Source organism: Dermacentor andersoni, chromosome 6 (genome assembly GCF_023375885.2).
Source record: "Dermacentor andersoni chromosome 6, qqDerAnde1_hic_scaffold, whole genome shotgun sequence".
NCBI classification, from domain to species: domain Eukaryota; kingdom Metazoa; phylum Arthropoda; class Arachnida; order Ixodida; family Ixodidae; genus Dermacentor; species Dermacentor andersoni.
Window position 1 is genome coordinate 182,764,103 of NC_092819.1, and position 18,982 is coordinate 182,783,084.

Consider the following 18,982-nt stretch of genomic DNA (forward strand, 5'->3'; position numbering starts at 1 on the left):
GAAACAATGCGACGACCTCCGTCACTGTGATGTCCATTTTGTGTCCGGCGCCCTCGTATTGCTTTGGTCACCATCGCGCAAAGTCGGCCTTTGTGAAAAACTGCTTTCCTGTTACACAGGCCCATATCGCGTGATACGCAAAGTGACCGATGTCACCTATGAAATCGTTCTAGCCATACCCACTACGTCCTCCGCTGTGATAACCAGTGACATTGTCCACGTTGCCCGACTCAATCCCTACAACTCTCCATGCACCTTGGATATTTAACAGCACCGTGACGGTGCTTTTGCCACCGGGGGTAATATTACGATATCATCGAGCGATGCTCAAGAGACGAGTCGCCGCGAGAACGACGAAGAAGTTGGTCGGTGCCCTTGGCACGAGCGAGGGTCAGCCTGGCTGCCTGGCTCCAGTGTAAATAGCGTGTAAATAGCATCTTTCGTCTGCGTCTTTCCGCATGTAACAATATGTACAGACGAGCAAAATGAGATGCGAATATTTTGCTCTCAATATGTCTACCATATTGCAGCCAGTTCTAAAGCAGTTTCGCCAGCTGGTATCAACGCTTGCTTTTGTCTGTGCATTTTGCCATCATCTTGTGGCATGAAGCAAGTCATAGCATGACCTGTCCATAGAAATCTGCCGAAATCGCCCATGTACTTTGGTTGAGGTGCAGGTTAGAGAACCCCAAGTAGCCAAAATATTTCACTCTCTCTTTGCGACATGCCTCATAATCACATTGCTTTTTTCCCCGTACACCCAGAATTTTGTATTGTGATAGCAACTACATGGACACTCCAGGTGGTGACATCGACGCTGAATGCCAGTGTTGCGCTCAATGCCAGCACTGCTTCTGAAGAAGGCAGTGGCACAAACGCTCAGTTTAAGCAGCATGTGCGTGTTACAAAAAAAGAAGGTTGTGCACACGCTGAAAAGGAATGCTAATTGGACTGACCAAACCTGGCACTCGGCATTGAACATGCTCGCTTCTCGCGATGTCGCTGGCAACGCTTGACCCTGCTCACCTTTGTGAGGAGGGTCAGGCATCACCAGACGCTGCAGTACCTGCAGTGAAAGCAAAAGCTATCCTAGTAAAGCGCATAATGCTTTGGGCTCACCTGCGAGGCTTCCCACGTTTCCCTTCCAAACTCCTTCCGTCGTGCCGCGGAGGCGTGAAGTATGGACACACACTTTGAGGAGCACGCGGCAGTGAGGGGGGTGGGGTGAAAGTGGCTGTACATCTAGTCTGAATATTGCAGGCGCTGCAACGGACTGTATGGAGCTACAGGCACGTACGTGAAGTTCGTATGTGTGTGTGTGTGCACATGCGCACCTGTGTGAAAAAATGGGGAAGTTCAGCATATACGTGTGAGCGTTGTGCTGTCTATAATGCAGTGACCACACAGTTCCATGATGGGTCTTTCGTTTCTCTCGATACAGTTGTTCGAAGTATGGTGCATGCTGCTTGGATAAACTTAACATTGCCACTGTCGCGACAATTTTAGCAATGGCTTTTTTGCAAATTGACCATGTAGTAAAAGAACTACCGGAACTCACTCAGAACATTCATTTTTTGCTTAAGGCTCATTAGGGCTGAGGCTCGTGAAAATTCTACTCAGCCAGACTCGCTCGCCAGTCAGTGTAAGTTAGAGTGAGTCTGAATGAGTCGACTCATGAGTGAGTTTGTCGACCTATGCCATGTCTACTCTCCATTCCTCTTTGAACTCGGCGCTTTTGTTCCCAAGGTCGCAATAAATCCAAATGAGGATAAAGCGACCTCTCCAGAATTCGTATCTCTAGATGGCTGGTGCGACCAATTTCCCTATGCCAATTTTTCCTGTTATTTCTTTCTGCTGTCTGGGTCCCTCGTGCTGTTTTACATTTATGTTACCACACCAACTTGCCTAGTTGTCCCTACTTTTGTAACGAGTAGGCTCGTTCCCGCGTCAACTAGCCTAGCAGCAGATACTATTTTGTTTTGCCAAGCTTCCGGTAGCACGTGCAGCTCCAAAGGACACAAATGACTAGCATAGACCTAGATAATAATGCAAATATTAAATCCAAGAACATGAGCCACAAGCAAGTGTCGGGAGTCGGAATACTTTCAAATCTTTCAGTTCTGCTTGCCTTCATTGTACAGTGTCCTACGGAGGCGGCAGGTGATGACTTCCATTGGCTTAAACGTTCAAACGGGCTTCTCAGAATACAGAAAGTAGCCCAGCTTGGGTTTGTCCGTACGTCATCAATATTTGTGACTGATCAAATAATAAGGTGATGTTCCACGGGATGAGGACCGCAGATTGCATCATCGACCAGATGGCTGAAGCCTAATTTCCATGCAGACATCTCTTGACCAAAGCAGGATGCCAGAATACCCCTATTACTTTCCACATCAGGATACTTATGCGCTGCGAAGAAGCAGACACATGCAAAATAATGTAGTACTAACCCGGACAAAAAGGTATATTCTTACAGTGATCTAATTTCTCTGAAAACTGAGCATTTGCTTTGCCTTCCTTTGTAAATTACGCAAAAGTAAATGCATCTGGAAGATCTGGGGGCTGTTTCTTTCCCTTGGCTGTGAAAAGGGTCCACAACACACGAATAAAAAGACAGTGCTGTCCTCCAGGGGGCGTATATTGTAAGAGTCCATCTAGTAGACCGTTTATTTCCGGCGCTGCTGATCGGATGCAACTGTGTACGAGCGAGGAGGAGACAAGCAGCCTTAGCCAATCAGCAGTGGCCGAAATGGACAGTCTACTAGGTGGACTCTTACAGAATACCCCTCCGCCCCCAGTCATCTGGTTCCCTACTGGATGACTGAAGGACAGCCGAAATCAAACATTTGCATAAATCCGGGAACAAAGCACACATTGAAAATTGCTGACCTGTATCACTGACATCAACATTGTGCAGAAGTTTAGAGCATGTAATTCGTAACTGTATATTAGGTTTCATAGAAAAGCACAAGGTACTTACAGATGTCCAATATAGTTTCAGACGTAGGTTTCTTTCATCTGCTAAATTAGTTGAGACTGTGCGTGATCTCACACATAGGATTACTGAAAGGAAGCAAAGCGACGTTATATTCATGAATTTTCGCAAAGCATTTGAAAATGTGTCGCAGAACAAATAAATTCATAAATTAAGGTATTATATAAAAAATCGCCAGATACTTGGATTCGTCACCTTAAACAGTAATTCTAACAATGCAGAGGTTGTGTCTGGCGTCCCCCAGGGATACGTTTTGGAACCACTTCTATTTCTGTTATTTGTTAGTGACACTGTGGCAGAACTTTCAGTTTTCATACCTTCTGTTTATGATCAGGTGCGTCTAAATAATGACCTAGCAAAGGTCACTGCTTGGTGCAAACGATGGCCCATGTCTATTACTTTTGAAAAAACTGTTTTTATGAAAATTGCACATAAGGAAAAACCTCTTCAATCTGCATATACAGTGAAACCTCGTTAAGCTGCAGTTGACCGGAGCTCGGAAAATTTATGTACTAGATGGTAGTACTGCTTAACTGGAATAGTGTGAGATTGCCCACTTACCTGTCAAAAACAGGACTCGGGGAGAGTGCAATGAAAGGAAAAAAAACATGCAGTATTTATTCATTTCATGTGACGAAATTCTGCTATTTTTGTTTGATGCTGTGACGGCTTAGTGGCGACAAGAGCAGCCTCAAGCTCCCTTAAGCTGCAAACCAGCTTTTCCGCCAGTCTCCTCTTCTAAACAAACACCTGCGTGAGGTTAACATAACGCGCAGCTTCTGCCACTGTCGGGCCTAAATTGCCCCTGCTGTCGCTTTCCAACACTTCAGCAATTACAGAGGCAACGATGGCGAAAAGTCGTACCTTGAAAAGTTGAACCTAGCAGCCGACGTCTTTTCGTGGTCCTGCCAGCACTGCTGAGCATCTTCTCCTTCGCATTCCAAGTGCCACTTACTGTAGTCGATGGTAGATCCCTCTCGCGTCCCAGTGCCGACTTCGTGCCACGTTCGATAGCATGAATTATGTCGACTTTTTCTTTTATGCCGAGCACCCGGTTTTTGTCCGAGCTTCGACGTGAGGCAAATCCTAGTTTGCACGCCGCTAGCTTGCACTAGCCAGCCAAAATGCTCTCTCGCTAGGCACCGAATTGATGTTGATGCTAATGTGACTTCACTCTTCCAAGCGTCCTCTGCGTTTGTGCTTAGAGGCCGTTCTGATCTTTGAGGCTCACTCTTCTGCCTGGCCGACCTGCGGTGATTGCGCTACAAAGAATGCAAATACTACGTGTTAGTCAATATGTGCGCTATAAGCTATGGTACGATAAGGTACGGTTTATGTGGATACAAAGCACAATATGCTCAATGGCCGCTGAGTCGGGGATTTGACTTCACTACTTTTAAAACGAAAGTACTGTATAAGCAAGTACGGTTTAACAAGGTGTTACTGTGTAGCGTTGGTAACATATTTTTATTTGAGGTAACCAGAGTACAAATATTTGGGCCTGTATATAACCAGTCATCTTTCCTGGACAAAGCACACAGAGACTGTTATTGTAAATTCTTTGCATAAACTGTTTTTCTTGAGGCGCTCGCTGAAGTCACTTACGTCTAGTGCTTGTTTAGCAGCGTACAAATCCTGTGTTTATCTGCTGTGGGAATGTGCCGTAGTTATTTGGACTCTTTCACTTTAACCATCATTTAAAAACTAGAATGTATACAGTATAAGGTAGTGAGGTTTGTTTCCAATTCATACGTCCCTATGTCTGTTACTGAGCTCATAAGATGCAGTGGATTACCCCACGGTCACTGTGCACACCGTGCTTGCCAATTTAAGTTCCTCTTTCAACTTGTAAACGACCCATTGTAATGTTAACACTTCCATTAATTTTTTTCTCACTCATCAGGTTATCAAACGAGAGGAAGGTGTTGGAAGGTCGGTTTAGCGGAGGAAAGTAATACACATTTTGACAGATTGAGAATGGAGAGTCGACTGGCTCTATTCAGAAGTAAATGCAGATTTGCCGAGTGGCTTTGGTGGCAAGCCCATCGGGCGAGCAGGGGGCAATGACCCCTACGTGGAGGCATGGCTAACGAGGCAAGATGGTTTCCCTCGGAGCGGGCAACACAAATAGAGGACGGTCGCTACAAGGGCTACCCCCCCCTAGAATGCTGGAGGCTTAGTGTGAATGGCGGAAGGACTGAAGAGTTAATGTTCAAGATTGGCTGCTTTCATGTGGTCGCACGACACTGTCTCTTCTTTACCACGAACGTCAAGTTTCAAGGTTTTCTCTGAACGCGAAACTACACGAAAGGGGCCTTTATAAGATGGAGTCAGTGGTCGCTTGATGGAGTTGCATCGCAGAAAGATGTGCATGGTTGTGTCCATTGTTGGGAAACTAAACACAAGCTGCCCGCAGGCAATACGTGAAGGTGTAGGTCGAAGCTGGTCAAGCAAGGAATGTAGGTCTCTAAGTGCTGCGCGACTGCTGGCCTTGCTGAGCGCCAAAAACCTGGCCTAGAATGCGGATTGCTAACCTATAGAGCATCTCAGCTGCACTGACTCCGAAGTCATCCTTGATTGTTGTTCGCAGCTCCAGTAGTACTATGGGTAACCTTTCCGCCCAATTCTGGCTGTCGAGCGTGGCGGTCAATGATGCCTTCAGTTGTCGGAGACGCTCGACCATGCCGTTGCTCTGCGGGTGGTAAGTCGTGGTGTTATGAAGATGTGTGCAGAGCAGTCGCGCCAGGGGCAGAAAAAAACAAGCTTTGGAATAGCTGGCCTCGGTCAGTAGTTATGCGAAAAGCTAGGGCAACCATACCGCGACACTCACCTAAGAACAAATGCTTCCGCCACTGTTTCGGCCTTGATGTTTCGTAGAGGTGTTGCGTCAGGCCACCTTGAGTGTCGGTCGGCACACGTGAGGAGGTATCTGAAACCTTGGCAGGGCAGTAGAGGCCCCACCAAGTCTATATGCATGTGATTGAAACGGCTCTCTGGTGGTTGAAACAGCTGCACCGCTGAACGCGTGTGCCAGGTCACTTACACGGCTTGACGGGCTTGGCAGCTTCTTGCCCACCTTCGAACTTTGTTAATCCCTTGCCTTACAAAGCAGTCTATGATATTCCTCTGTGTCGCTGTGATGCTGAAATGACTTAGCCCATGCAGTGAATCGAATATCGTCCGCCGAAACTGATAGGGCATGAACGAGCGAGGAGCTGCCTGCGATGTGTCGCACATGACCAATGTTGTTGTGTATGGAAGTGACACCTCTGCAAGCTGGAGTGATGAGCCTTTTTCCCACAGTTTGTGCAGCTTGGGGTCATTTTGCTGGGCAAAGGCTAGAGCTTGGAATCCTACAAAGCCAGCAGGCACAGTGCCGATCCGCAACAGTGCGTCAGCTGCCTGATTTTTGGTCCCAGAGGATATGGCGGATGTCCATAGAAAACTTGGAGATAAAGAAAAGTTGGTGAAGCTCACATCCTGAGTAGGAGGAATGGTCATTCTTCAAAACGAGGTAACGGCTCGTGGTCGGTCAGAATGTAAAAGCTACAGCCTTCAAGAAAAAAATGGAAATGCTTGACAGCGCACTAGATGGCCAACATCTCCCTTCCGAAGGTGCTGTAGTGAGCTTCTGTAGGCATGAGGCACTTTGAGAAGAAGGCCAGTGGCCTCCAGTCTGTGCCATCAGGCTGCTGCAGTACTGCACTCACTGCCGTGGTCGACGCGTCTACCATAAGGCGAGTTGGCGCGTCGGGCAACCGATGAATCAGCGACACTGCAGTCACTCGGTGTGGACCCGGTGCCCATGGCATCCAACGTCGATGTACGGACGTGTATAAGATGATGAGGTAGGCGTGTACAAGTGGTTTAACCAAAACTGCTTCAGACGCACTGGCTTCTGCATGCTTGGTGATGACTCAAAAATCTGATTAGTGCAACGAAGCCATTGCCGGTGTTGCCAAAGTTTGATGCAAGCTGTCAGAATTTCCGGAAGCCATTGACGGATCAAGGGTCGACGAGTTTGTGAGTGCGGGTGATGGTGTCGCGACCACGGGAGAGCCTGAAAGTGAAGACTACATTGCCAACATCGTACCGAGCACAAGTGAAACTGGGCACAACGAGGAAAGCAACGACAATTCTTTGCCCACATCCTCCGAGGTTATTGGTGCACGTGCACTAGTCTGGCACTTCTGCGTGAATGTGGAACGTTGCGGCCTCAGCTGCTCCGAGTGTTTAGACAATGTGGAGAAGTGCGTGCTGTCACAAGTCGCAAAGTTGCCCAAGCAGAAGATGCAGGACTATTTCAAGCGAAACTAAGCTGGATTCATCAATAAAGTGCTTTTAAAATGTTATGTGCTTTTATGACATCCAGTTCTCTAGCAGGCTTATATTGAATTATGCCCTGTATTGAACTGATAGGTGTTTTCGTGAGTTTGATATAACCGGATTTGACTGTATATGTTTTTTATATGTTATCCCATGTATTTGACGTAATAGTTCTGCGGAAACCTGCCAAGTGGAGAGAATTAATAAAGGGAATATGGGACATCCACTCAATGGTAGCAATTGCTACAAAAGAAACCAATATGGAGTTCCTCGAAAGAAAAGCCTCGCAGTTGAAGAAAAATGTGTCCTGGTCCGGGACTCGAACCCGGGACCACTGCTTTTCTGGGGCAGCCGCTCTGCCGTCTGAGCTAACCAGGCGGCTAGCAGATGATAGGCCGAAGTCGAACTTATCAACAACTCGAAGCAAAGGCAAGAGTTTGACGTAATAAAGTCTACACTCGTTACAACGGACCCATGTACCATAGACTTTTGGATATAATGGACCATATTTCAGCCTTAGTTTGTTCTACCTATTTTGGTAATGCATTGAAGTTCCGTTTTAACGGACCGTGCTACAATGGACTATCAGCTACAGCAGACAAAATAAGCAGAAATTTTTTTTCAAAATCTGGCATATAAAACGTACTTTCGCCGTGTCGACACAGGCTGGCAACTGCCTTGCAAGGGTCAGCTGACGATCGCAGCTCAATATCGCACGTGCGAGGGAAGAAGGCGGGGCAAAAACGCGCTGTCTTCTTTCACGCACAAGGCGTGAGGGGGGAGGGGGCGGTGAGAGCTAGGGGTTCTACTCAGGCGGCTGCTGCTTCGTCCGGCCGCCGTATTTTGAAAGCGATCTGCGATGTGGACAAAGTGCTCATCTGCGTGGGCGCCCTATCTGAAAGCGATTTGCGACGTGGACAAAGTGCGCGCCTGCGCAGGCGCCGTATCTGGAAAGCAATCTGCGATGTGAACAAAGTTTCCGCCTGCGCGGGCCTCATCTTCAGAATGATCTGCGATGTGGACAAAGTGTGCCCAGTGCCGCTAGCTCATGTGCTGTGCTTCCGACGTTTAGTTCGCTTTGAAGTGAGAGACAGCATGAAGGTCAATTAGCTCGCTGCTGCTGCTGTGCATATCTGGCTTAATTTGCTATCGCAATCGATGCTTCTCCTTTCGGGTGACACTGCGACTTTTTTTACTTTGGACGTTCATCACTGACTCCTTGCAACGTACCGTATTTACTCGATTTTAACATGCCCTCGATTGTAACGCACACCTGTTTGTCGTGACGTATAGAAAGAAAAGTCCTTTTCAGTACTGCGCACCTCATTCTTTCATGCAGAAATACAACTTTCTCTCATTTGAAAAAAAATGAAGATTTACTCCCAATGCACTAAAGTTGCGATAAATAAAAAAAGTCGCAGTTTCGTGCGATAGGCGAAGCATCGATTACTATACCAAATTAGTAGACAGCTATACGAAAAGTAAGGGTAGTAGTTTTATCGGCCATATAAGCTTTTAAACATTTGCTTACTAACTAAATTAACAAGCATGGTGTCATGTGCACACAACCATGAACATGTTTCACTCATTGACCGCGGAAACTCCCTAAATGCTGGAGTGAGTAAGTGCAGTAGCAGCGACTTGAACACAGCACGGTGCGCCTAGATGCATAGACTCTTGTCTCCGCTGCAGATTGCTTTCAAGAGAAGGGCCGCACGGCCGTGCCGTACCTAGTAGCCGTCGGTGTAGGACACATCTCCTGTTGGCGCCAGTCCCGCATGCAAGTTTAGAAAACTCTGAACACCCGTGATGCGGCCCAATTTCCGTCCGTCTCTCCGCACACGTGATCACTTTCCTTTTAATTGTGGCATCGTGATGAACATGTCTTTGCAGTCGGCACTTCCATGCTGATAGAGCAAACGCAGAAAACTGGAAGACGGGCAGTGTGCCAGTTTAAGCCAAAGGAGCATTGCCTAAGCACACATACTACCGGCAGCTAGGCTCGAAGCACGTATGAGGCAGCCATATTGAGTTGATGGCGATATGATATTGCAGATTTAGGGTCGTACTCAATTCTAACGTGCACACAATTTTTGGACCCGCTTTATCGGAAAAAAAAGTTCGCATTAGATTCGAGTAAATACAGATTTAGGTGCATGTTAAAGAACCCCAGGTGGTGAAAATTTCCGTAGTTCTCCACTACGGCATGCCTCATAATCAGAAAGTGGTTTTGGCACGTAATACGCCATAATATTTTTTTAGAGTAAATACAGTAGTTGTTAAAGATCGCGACGAAAGTTTCAGAAGTGAGGCGTTTCGGTTATTACAGACTTCAGATAAAACGGTAGTATTTTGTCGGATAATCAGGGTCCGTTATAACGAGACTCAACTGTAGTTCTGCGGAAACCCGCCATATATATATTCAAGCTGCATGTATTTATAAGTTATGCCATGCATTTTAATTATGCTTGCCTTGCTTTTATTTACCATTGTTATCATTTTGCATGTCATTCTTGCCATGTTTTCCATATGCTTGCCATATTTTGCCATGTATTGTATTGAGTTACTTGTCTAACACTTCCGGGACAATTGTTTGTTTCTATGAATCATTAACTTCCACGTGCTTGCCCTTGACCTTTTTTTTAAATGTCTTTTACTTATTTTTATTTTATTTTCTGTATCTATATAATTAAGTATGTGTTATTTGCCTGTGTATTTACCTCTTACCTTTGCCCCTCCCCCCTGCAATGTACAGCTCTACCGTGAGGGTTCAATAAATGAATATATCAAAATAGACATACATGACATCAATGACACGTCATGACATCAGTGCCATGACATATTTGTCATAGCATGTGTCACAACATAAATGGTATGCATAACATGGTGCCATTATGGTGGTTTATTTAACTTGATATATATCAGGATATGAATTGCATGACATGGATGACATGACATGAATGATAAGACATACATGTGCATTGCATGTCATGACACCAATGACATCACATGCTTATCATGGCATGTATGTCATGACATAATTTGCATGAATGACATGATGCAGTGGTCATTTGTTTATATATATATATATATATATGGGCACCAACTGGGACCTTTGGTCAGGATTGAATTCGCTGAAAAATTGAAGTGATCGAAGTTGAATTATTGGAAGTGTACTGCATAGGAAAGTTATTTGAAAATGATTTTGCTCATAAGCGATTCAGTTTTAAAATCCGTTTTATGCACCTTTGAAAGCAACTGTATGTACAGTGACTCATTACACGTGTAGGACTTATTTGCCATTGACCTGCAGCCTGAGCAGTGTGTTTAGTCATGAAGAGGCACGCATGAAAGCGTTCTGTGCTGCGTATTTTCCGAGGCATTTCTTTATTTCTTTTTTGGTCTTATACTGTGGTGCCCCTGTGTTCCTCCCATTGCAGTGTGGTGACGTTCCGCAAAGCCAACAGGCTAGGCTTCTACATTCGAGTTATTCCTTCTGAAGAAGAGGCTGTCATTGTGAGTATTCACTGTATTTCACTTTTCACTGTATTTGTTTGAGTGCACTACATTGCTCAGGACTTTGTGCTGTTTCATGTTAGTGATTCATGTAATAAAGACCTCTGGTTCTAACAGACAAGCAGAAAAGCGAGCATTGTGTAGGGCTTTCTTTTTATCTTTTTCAAGATGTCCACACACATCATGAGGGTGGTGGCGTCCATGCATGTGTTTCGGTGGCCAAAACGAAAAATATTAGAGTAGACGAGGGCAACATTGCGCGCATTCAAAAAGTTCTTCATATGATGGCTGTTTCATCTGCCTGCTGCTTTAGCAGTAAATTGACTGAGCACCACATATATTGCTGAAGCCGTGTCTGCTAAGCAAAGAGTATGAACAAAGGGAAAATCAGACATCCACCCGTTCGTAGCAATTGCTACAAAGGAAACCCATACGGGTTCCTCGAAAGAAAAGCCTCATAGTTGAAGAAAAATTCGTCCTGGTCCGGGACTCGAACCCGGGACCACCGCCTTTCCGGGGCAGCCGCTCTACCATCTGAGCTAACCAGGCGGCTAGCAGATGGCAGGGCAGGCCGCCTGGTTAGCTCAGATGGTAGAGCGGCTGCCCCGGAAAGGCGGTGGTCCCGGGTTCGAGTCCCGGACCAGGACGAATTTTTCTTCAACTATGAGGCTTTTCTTTCGAGGAACCCGTATGGGTTTCCTTTGTAGCAATTGCTACGAACGGGTGGATGTCTGATTTTCCCTTTGTTCATTACTTCTCTCCACCCGGAGGGTTTCCGCAGAACTACTACGTCAAACTCTTGCCTTTGCTTCGTGTTGTCGACAAATTCGACTTCGCCCTGCCATCTGCTAGCCGCCTGGTTAGCTCAGATGGTAGAGCGGCTGCCCCGGAAAGGCGGTGGTCCTGGGTTCGAGTCCCGGACCAGGACGAATTTTTCTTCAACTATGAGGCTTTTCTTTCGAGGAACCCGTATGGGTTTCCTTTGTAGCAATTGCTACGAACGGGTGGATGTCTGATTTTCCCTTTGTTCATTACTTCTCTCCACCCTGAGGGTTTCCGCAGAACTACTACGTCAAGCAAAGAGTATGATTGCCGTCGTCATCGCAGTTGAATTCACTCCTCTTCATAATTCTCCAGTGTATATGTTACACAACTGGCCCAGTCCACGGTTCTGCTGCAGGCAGACTCTGGAACCTTTTTTAGTTTTTTCTATTTATGTGGATGTTCTGGAAGCATGCAGGCTTTTGCCATTACCAGACAATGTTTTGGCACAGAGCAGCCATCACAGGCATTTAATTTGGCAAAGCTTGTGGAATGCTTCCTGAAATTGTTTTTCAAATTATGAGCCTGAATATGTTCAGAGTACCCCAGAAATGTCATGATTGTTGTGCTCACAGTTGAACAGCAAGGAGCTGCATCATAAACCATGGATCTTACGAGACGAACAGATGAACTCGGCTTCTAGGGCGAATGAGGCTTGAGGTAAAGTGTGCCAACTGAGGAAACGTTTAATATGTGGCACACAACCTTGTTGTTGACACTCAGGCAAGGCTCAGCAGCGCCACCAAAAATGCAACGATGCATGGCAGCCATCCGGGGTTTACATGGGTTTAAAGGGACACTAAAGGCAAATATTAAGTCAATGTGGACTGTTAAAATACCATTCCTGAAAACTCGCAGCCCTTGTTTCATGCCAAGAAAAGGCTTCATTTAAGAGCAAATTGCATCTGAAGGGTGTGGATACCTTCAGCGCAATTCAAATCACCCGCCCCCAAGCGGGGGAGTGGTGACGTTGCATACGCTTTCGCTGCCCTTTACAGCCATCTGTGAATAAAATGGGGTCCAGCAGACAGTGCCACGGTTTTTTGTGCAAAACGCAAACGTGCGACCATGGAGAAACCGAGCCAGAACAGAGCGTTGGTTTCATCGCTGCAGCTGCTTTTGCTCAAGTGGCATGGACCGGCATCCCGCGACATCACATAGACATGGAAAGCTCTGCTACTTGTATCTTGTGAGAATTTCGCGAGCCAGCAAAACGAACGCAGCACTGCGTGATAACGAAACTACTGAAACGTGAAGGCGCGGGCAGTGCAGAGTCAAGTGATAACAAAACCTTTCGACTGCCCGCGTCGTTGTTAGGGTGGCTAGAACTACCCTCTCATTGTCAAGGGTAACATAAATGAAGCTTAGAATGACACAAAGCTGAGCTAGTTGGTAAGGCAAAAAAGGTGAGGCGTGCAGACAGGACACAAGAGAAGACAAGTGGACAACACGAACGCCGACTATCAATTGAACAGAGCACTGAGGCTAAAAAAGAAAGAAGACACAAAACTCATCTGCGCAAGCTCTGGAATGCTATCACCACGTGTCAGTCGGGTACATGTGCTGGTCTACGTGAGAGATATCTGTGAAGCCTCCTAATCTCTTCCTTATGTAATCTTTCTCTACATTGCCAAGATTGTAACTGCACGCCAGAGTTAGATGAATGCGCAATATTGTACTGGCACAAGAATGAAGATACGTGTCTCATGGTAGAGGCATGGTATATCTATAATGGTGGAAGTGCGTGCGTGAGTCAACCTTCAATTACTGTACATAAGGAAGAGATTAAGTGCCTTAACAGCTATCTCTCACGTAGACCGGCACATGTACCCGACTGACAAGTGGTGATACCATTCCAGAGCTTGTGCAGATGAGTTTTGTGTCTTTTTTTTTCGCCTCAGTGTTCCCTTCAGTTGATAGTCGGCGTTCGTGTTGTCCACTTCTCTTCTCTTGTGTCCTGTCTGCACACCTCACCTTTTTTGCATAATAACATCAATGAGTTATTTTTTTCTGAACATCGAGTAGAAGTGTACAAGTAGCATTTTCTTCCATCTCATAATAAGTTGCAATTTTTATATTGGGAAGTTGAGTATTAGCGACACAAATAAAATAAGAATGCCTTCATCAATGAGCTAGTTTTTGAATGTCCCCGGTTAGTTACAGATCGTGTCCTGCATTTACCTCAATTTCTCGATTACCAAAACATTGTTTGCGATAATATTGATGCCTTGGGTGTCATCGAGCATTAATTTGTCACTTTAGCTTGACTTAATATTTGCCTTTAGTGTCCCTTTAATGCCATCTGTGTCACCATCTTCAAGCTGACCCTGTACATTGGCTGTATACACTGCAATATTCTGACAAAGTAACTTTTAACTATACAGTCGACGACTGATAATTCAGACTCCAGGGGAATGTAAATAAGTCCGAACTTTGGAGTGTCCGAAAAGAACGAACGCATAAAGAAGTACGATTTTATTTACATTTAAGGCCCCTATGCAAGTAATAAGTGGTCGACTTCATACAAATACATGCAAAACTGCTGCGTGGCTGGCCACTCGAGGCACTTTGTATGTATTAGCAGGCTTCTTTCACACTATGAAAAAATTTTTTATGTAGCACATATCGAGCAACAGAAAGCTGTATCTGTAGTATTTCATGTTGCTCTACAATCTTTTCATTGACACTTTTCATCTAATTATAATATTTTAGAAGTTGATTAATTAAGACCAATTATCTAATTAGGCAGAATAAAAAACGTTATTGGAGTATCTCCAAACGACAGCAAACAATATTACCTTGGTTCTGTCCAGCCAAGTGGCACTTGCATATTTTTAATGTTTGGCTCAAGTTACGTGGGACACCGTGTATAGGTTGAGTAGTACTATAAGTTGACCCGTTATCTTGAAGTGAAAAAAAGATTTTAAAAAGTCACCAAAGCGAATTTATTTTCATCGTGGCATTGTCACCGGTAGCGAGCTCCCACACAAAGTCTGAAAGTGTGTTGTCAATTCAAGACATTCATAAGATGACTTTCTATGTGGGTTTCGTGCCAGCAGTTTCCTTTTTGTGCCCATCAATATTGCATGCCTTTTTTTTTTTCAGGAATTACAAACTGGAGTTAAGTGGCCATGTTGCCATTGCTTCGGCAAAGTCTACAACTTCTATCTTGAGCGCTGTTGAAAATTCTGTGCTGCTACTCATCAACTATCCGATAAGAAAAAGTTGCGCTTGATATTGATAGGAAGAGTGCACACTAGGAGACACTGTGGGAAGAAAAAAAATGCCACCAGTCACTCTTCGATATAGATATGACTTTGGCTATGCGTTCACCGACATGCATGTCGTAGGGTCCAAGATGATGATTCGCTTTCTGCTAAAGACCATTATATAGGAGGGAGGGGGGGGGGGGGGGTTAGCTTGCTTTTTTCAAGAAAACATCTTGGCTTATATTCCAGTTTATATGGTACAATGCCTATCCTAGCACAAAATGTCTCTCTCCATGCGTTTCTTTGCCGTGGAACCCATTGATGCTTAGAGTTCAATATCCTGGTCCTGAAGTGCTGAATAGCTTGCAAACAATGTCACTGTGGGTTTGCCTACGGCATGGCAAGTCTTGCTGCAGTAGCAACGGCTGTAATGACAGTAACAGTAGTTCTGCAGCAGCTGCAGCTACTGCTTTCACCACAGGCAGGAAGGCTAGTCGCCGCAGTGGCCTGGGCACCTCACCTGGTTTCTTGGACCAGTTGCCCAATAGGAACACAAGCCCTTGGTGGCTCAAGAAGAATGTGGTTCTCTGGACCAGGCACCCGCAAGAACTGGCAGGCCATGAACACCGAGCAGCAGCACAGAACATCAGCATGCACGACAAGTGTTACACACTTTGTCGTCACTCCTGCACAGTGAACACAGGGTTGTTTTTTTATCCACGTGCGTCTAGATGTGTCATGACAAAGACACCAGAAACCTTGCTTGCAACTTCCAACTATGCTCTGCTGAACCAGTAGCAGTTGAGGCGGCGGCCACAGCATCAAATTGAAGATAAAGGCCCAGGTAATAAGGTGACCAAGCGATTTACCATTTCATATCCCGAACATTAGTGAGCCAGATAAAGAGCCCTTGGCTGTCCGTTTTATGCTTTTAGGTTCTGAAGTGCTGCGTTGCCCTATGCATACAGCAAGCACTCCAGCGAATGAAATTGTGGTGAATGCAGGCTATATGCACTACCTAAAACAAACAACAAACAATTCATGAGCCATTCCACTCTGTGAAGGTGGATGACCAGCGAAGCTGTTTAGTGCACGACACACGGGTGACAGAATTTTGAACAAAGGTACGAACAGTACGAACATATTGTCCTGATCTGTGGTCATCGTGACAATATATGCGCATACACATTCGTGTATCACCTCTGTTATTAAATGTGTTCGTCACATTTAATAACCAAGGTTCGACACGGCCAGGCATGAACACATCCTCAACGAAATCTCCTCTTTAAATCTCGGAGTAAATTTCCACAATTTTGTAAGATCGTTCTTGGTTAACCGAAGGGCCGCCATAAATGTTGGACAAATCAGAAGCACAAAGCACAGGCTCGGCAACATCGGCACCCCGCAAGCATCAGTGCTTTCGTCGCTTCTTTTCAACATTACAATGCACAATCTCTCCAACAAACTCTCGAAAGTCTCTGGAGTAGGGCACAGGATTTATGTGGACGACATCACCATTTGGTCTGCGAGCGGCTTGCTAGGCACTCTGGAGCAGAACCTACAGCAAGCGCTGCACTCCACGGAAGCTTTCCTTACAAACAAGGGACTGAAGCTGAGGCCCCAGACTGAGGCCCCAGGGACAGACAACTTAGCTCCATCCCGGTTCACCTACACATCTGGGACGGAGGAAGCATCCCCATGTGTAACATAATCAAGGTGCTGGGCATGGTCATTGGGGGTTACAGCAGTGACAATGTGGAGGCAGGAAGACGCATTGAAAACAGCACCCTCAACTTCACCAGGGTCATATCACGGGTTGCCAGCCCAAGGGACGGACTGAAAGAGGACAACCTCATGAAAGCATTTCACGCCTTCCTCATCAGCCACGTAACCTACCTCGCCCCCTTCCTCAACTGGAAGGAGACGGAGCTAAACAAAATCGACACACTAATCAGAACAGGATTAAAAAGTTCCTAAGCCTCCCTAGAAACACTAGCAGGGAACGACTTCTTGAACTGGGGCTGAACAACACAGCAGCCGAAGTCTTTGAGACACAGTGAAACGCCCAAATTATTCTGCTCTCACTCACAAGGGCAGACACCGAGATCTTACTAGAAGCATGCATGCAGCCCTTCTTCATGCCACCAGAGAAGCTGCAACTATGCACAAATGCCAAGAGGGCAATAACAGTTGATCCAATCCCGAGAAACATACACCCGACCCACAACTAAAGGGGGAGAAGAGCGAGAGCCAAGGCAATCCTCGACATCAAACATAACGAACAAAAGCCCTCTTCGTTGACACGGCCAGATATTGGAATCGAGGCGCCACGCGATCTCTGTGGTGGACACCCATGGCTCGCTCGTCAATGCAGCCGCGGTAGTTACGGACTTCACTCATGAGGCAGAAGAAATGGCCATCGTGGTGGTCCTTCGAAGCTACAAAAAAGCCTTTGTCATTTACTCGGACTCCAGAACAGCCATTAGAACCCTCTTAGCGGCCCTAGTCTCTTGGAAAGCAGCTACGGATGTAAAAAAAATCTTCTTCCAAGAAACGGGAGATTACAACCTCATGTCCCCACACATCATATAGTTCCCGGCCCACATGGCAACATTTCCGGACGTCCTGACTGTAATCCGAACGAGTGGGCACACCAACTGGCGCGAGAACTCGCGTTCCGCGTCTGTGGCAAGCCCCCTCACTTCGACCCAGCCTGGAGGGACCTAGACAACAAAGACCCGCTTGTGTCATACCATGAAATCACTTCAAATCATAGGTTAGGAGGAATAATTTTTCCTCCTCCTCACCCAAAGCTCGAAAAAGCTAGAACATACATCATACCAACGACACTATGCAGGATCAATCCAGACCTTTCTACTGCATGCCCACATTGCGACCACAAATACAACAACTTCGAACACATGCTCTGGCTGTGCCCTGCCAACGCGGACACGGACTTTCCTGACCAGTCCTCCTGGGACTCTGCACTCAGAAGGACAGAGCTCATCGGTCAGATTAAGGCTGTCCAGAAGGCCCCGGCCATCGCCGAAGGACTCTGTCTACCGGCCCCGACCTGGGTGGAGCCGCCGCATCGATTTAATTCTTTCTCCTCGGGACCTAAATAAAGTTCGCACTCACTCACTCATCACATAAGACAATGAATGGCTCCTACCCCCTTAAGCAATGGCTCATATCCCCATAAACGCGGCCTTGCTATTACGAGGACAGAAGAGAAGTGAAATTCTACGCTGGAATGATGAGTGGCAACAGAGCCAGCTGTGGAAGAAGAAGACGAAAAACGGGTGAACAGTGTCACGAGCATGTTCACATGGTAGCACCGAGGGGTGCCAACGAGCCAGCTGTGGAAGACGACGATGCTTGAGCAATTGCTGATGATGATAGTTTTTTACACAATGGAGCCACTGTGAAAGAAGACGGTGATGAACATGCTGCGTCATGCAAGCGTGTCATCAACCGACAGCAGGAAACATATCTCAGGACGCCACCTTGAGCGACACCTTAATGCCTATCACTGTGACGTCACCGCAGTAGCATATAAAAACAATGGACGTAAAATAAAACTCGCTTTTTTCCACTTGTGTTACCGAGACGTTCACTTGAAACACAACAGTGGCGACGAGGCATGAATCGACACGGTTGGGAAATGCTTGAAGTGCGTCTACTGAAACGGGCAGCAATGGTGCTGGGGGCAAGCGGCCACGTTCACCGAAGAGGAAGGAGGCTGGTCCGCCTGTAAGGTATGCTTAGAAACTTACTTTCAAGTGCAAGAAATTATGCTACAGCAAAACAGCGAGCCCTGCTGGTGGCTGCTCTGTCCAACAGCACTGTCAAGGTACTTCAGGGACGATGCCACCCTAAAAGTGTGAATGCCCTCGCCTACAGTGATGTCTTCAAGCATCTACAGAGTCACTACGACCCGCTAGTCAATGAAACAGCAGCCAGTTACTGGTTTTTCATGCACACACAGGCAGAAGGTGAGAGTTCAGGATATTGTAGCCGCACTTTGTTGCATGGCCGAAGGCTGCAATTTTAGCAACATGCTGCACCGCATACTGCTGGACTGCGTAGTATGAGGTGCTCGGTACGAAGACGT

At 46.3% G+C, this 18,982-nt stretch overlaps 1 protein-coding gene and 1 non-coding gene across 5 annotated transcripts in view; one reads left to right on the top strand and one right to left on the bottom strand.

The window, feature by feature from the left end:
* DCTN4-p62 (dynactin subunit 4) overlaps positions 1–18,982 on the top strand; it is a 522,593-nt gene that overhangs the window by 486,211 nt on the left and 17,400 nt on the right. For all 4 annotated transcript variants that reach the window (XM_055067008.1, XM_055067006.2, XM_050172373.3 and 1 more), the window contains one exon: positions 10,762–10,837. In XM_055067008.1, the coding sequence (XP_054922983.1) occupies positions 10,762–10,837 (76 nt within the window). The remainder of the gene's footprint in view (positions 1–10,761; positions 10,838–18,982) is intronic.
* TRNAL-CAG (transfer RNA leucine (anticodon CAG)) lies at positions 7,625–7,699 on the bottom strand. Its single transcript has one exon. It is a non-coding gene; the product is annotated as a tRNA-Leu (tRNA).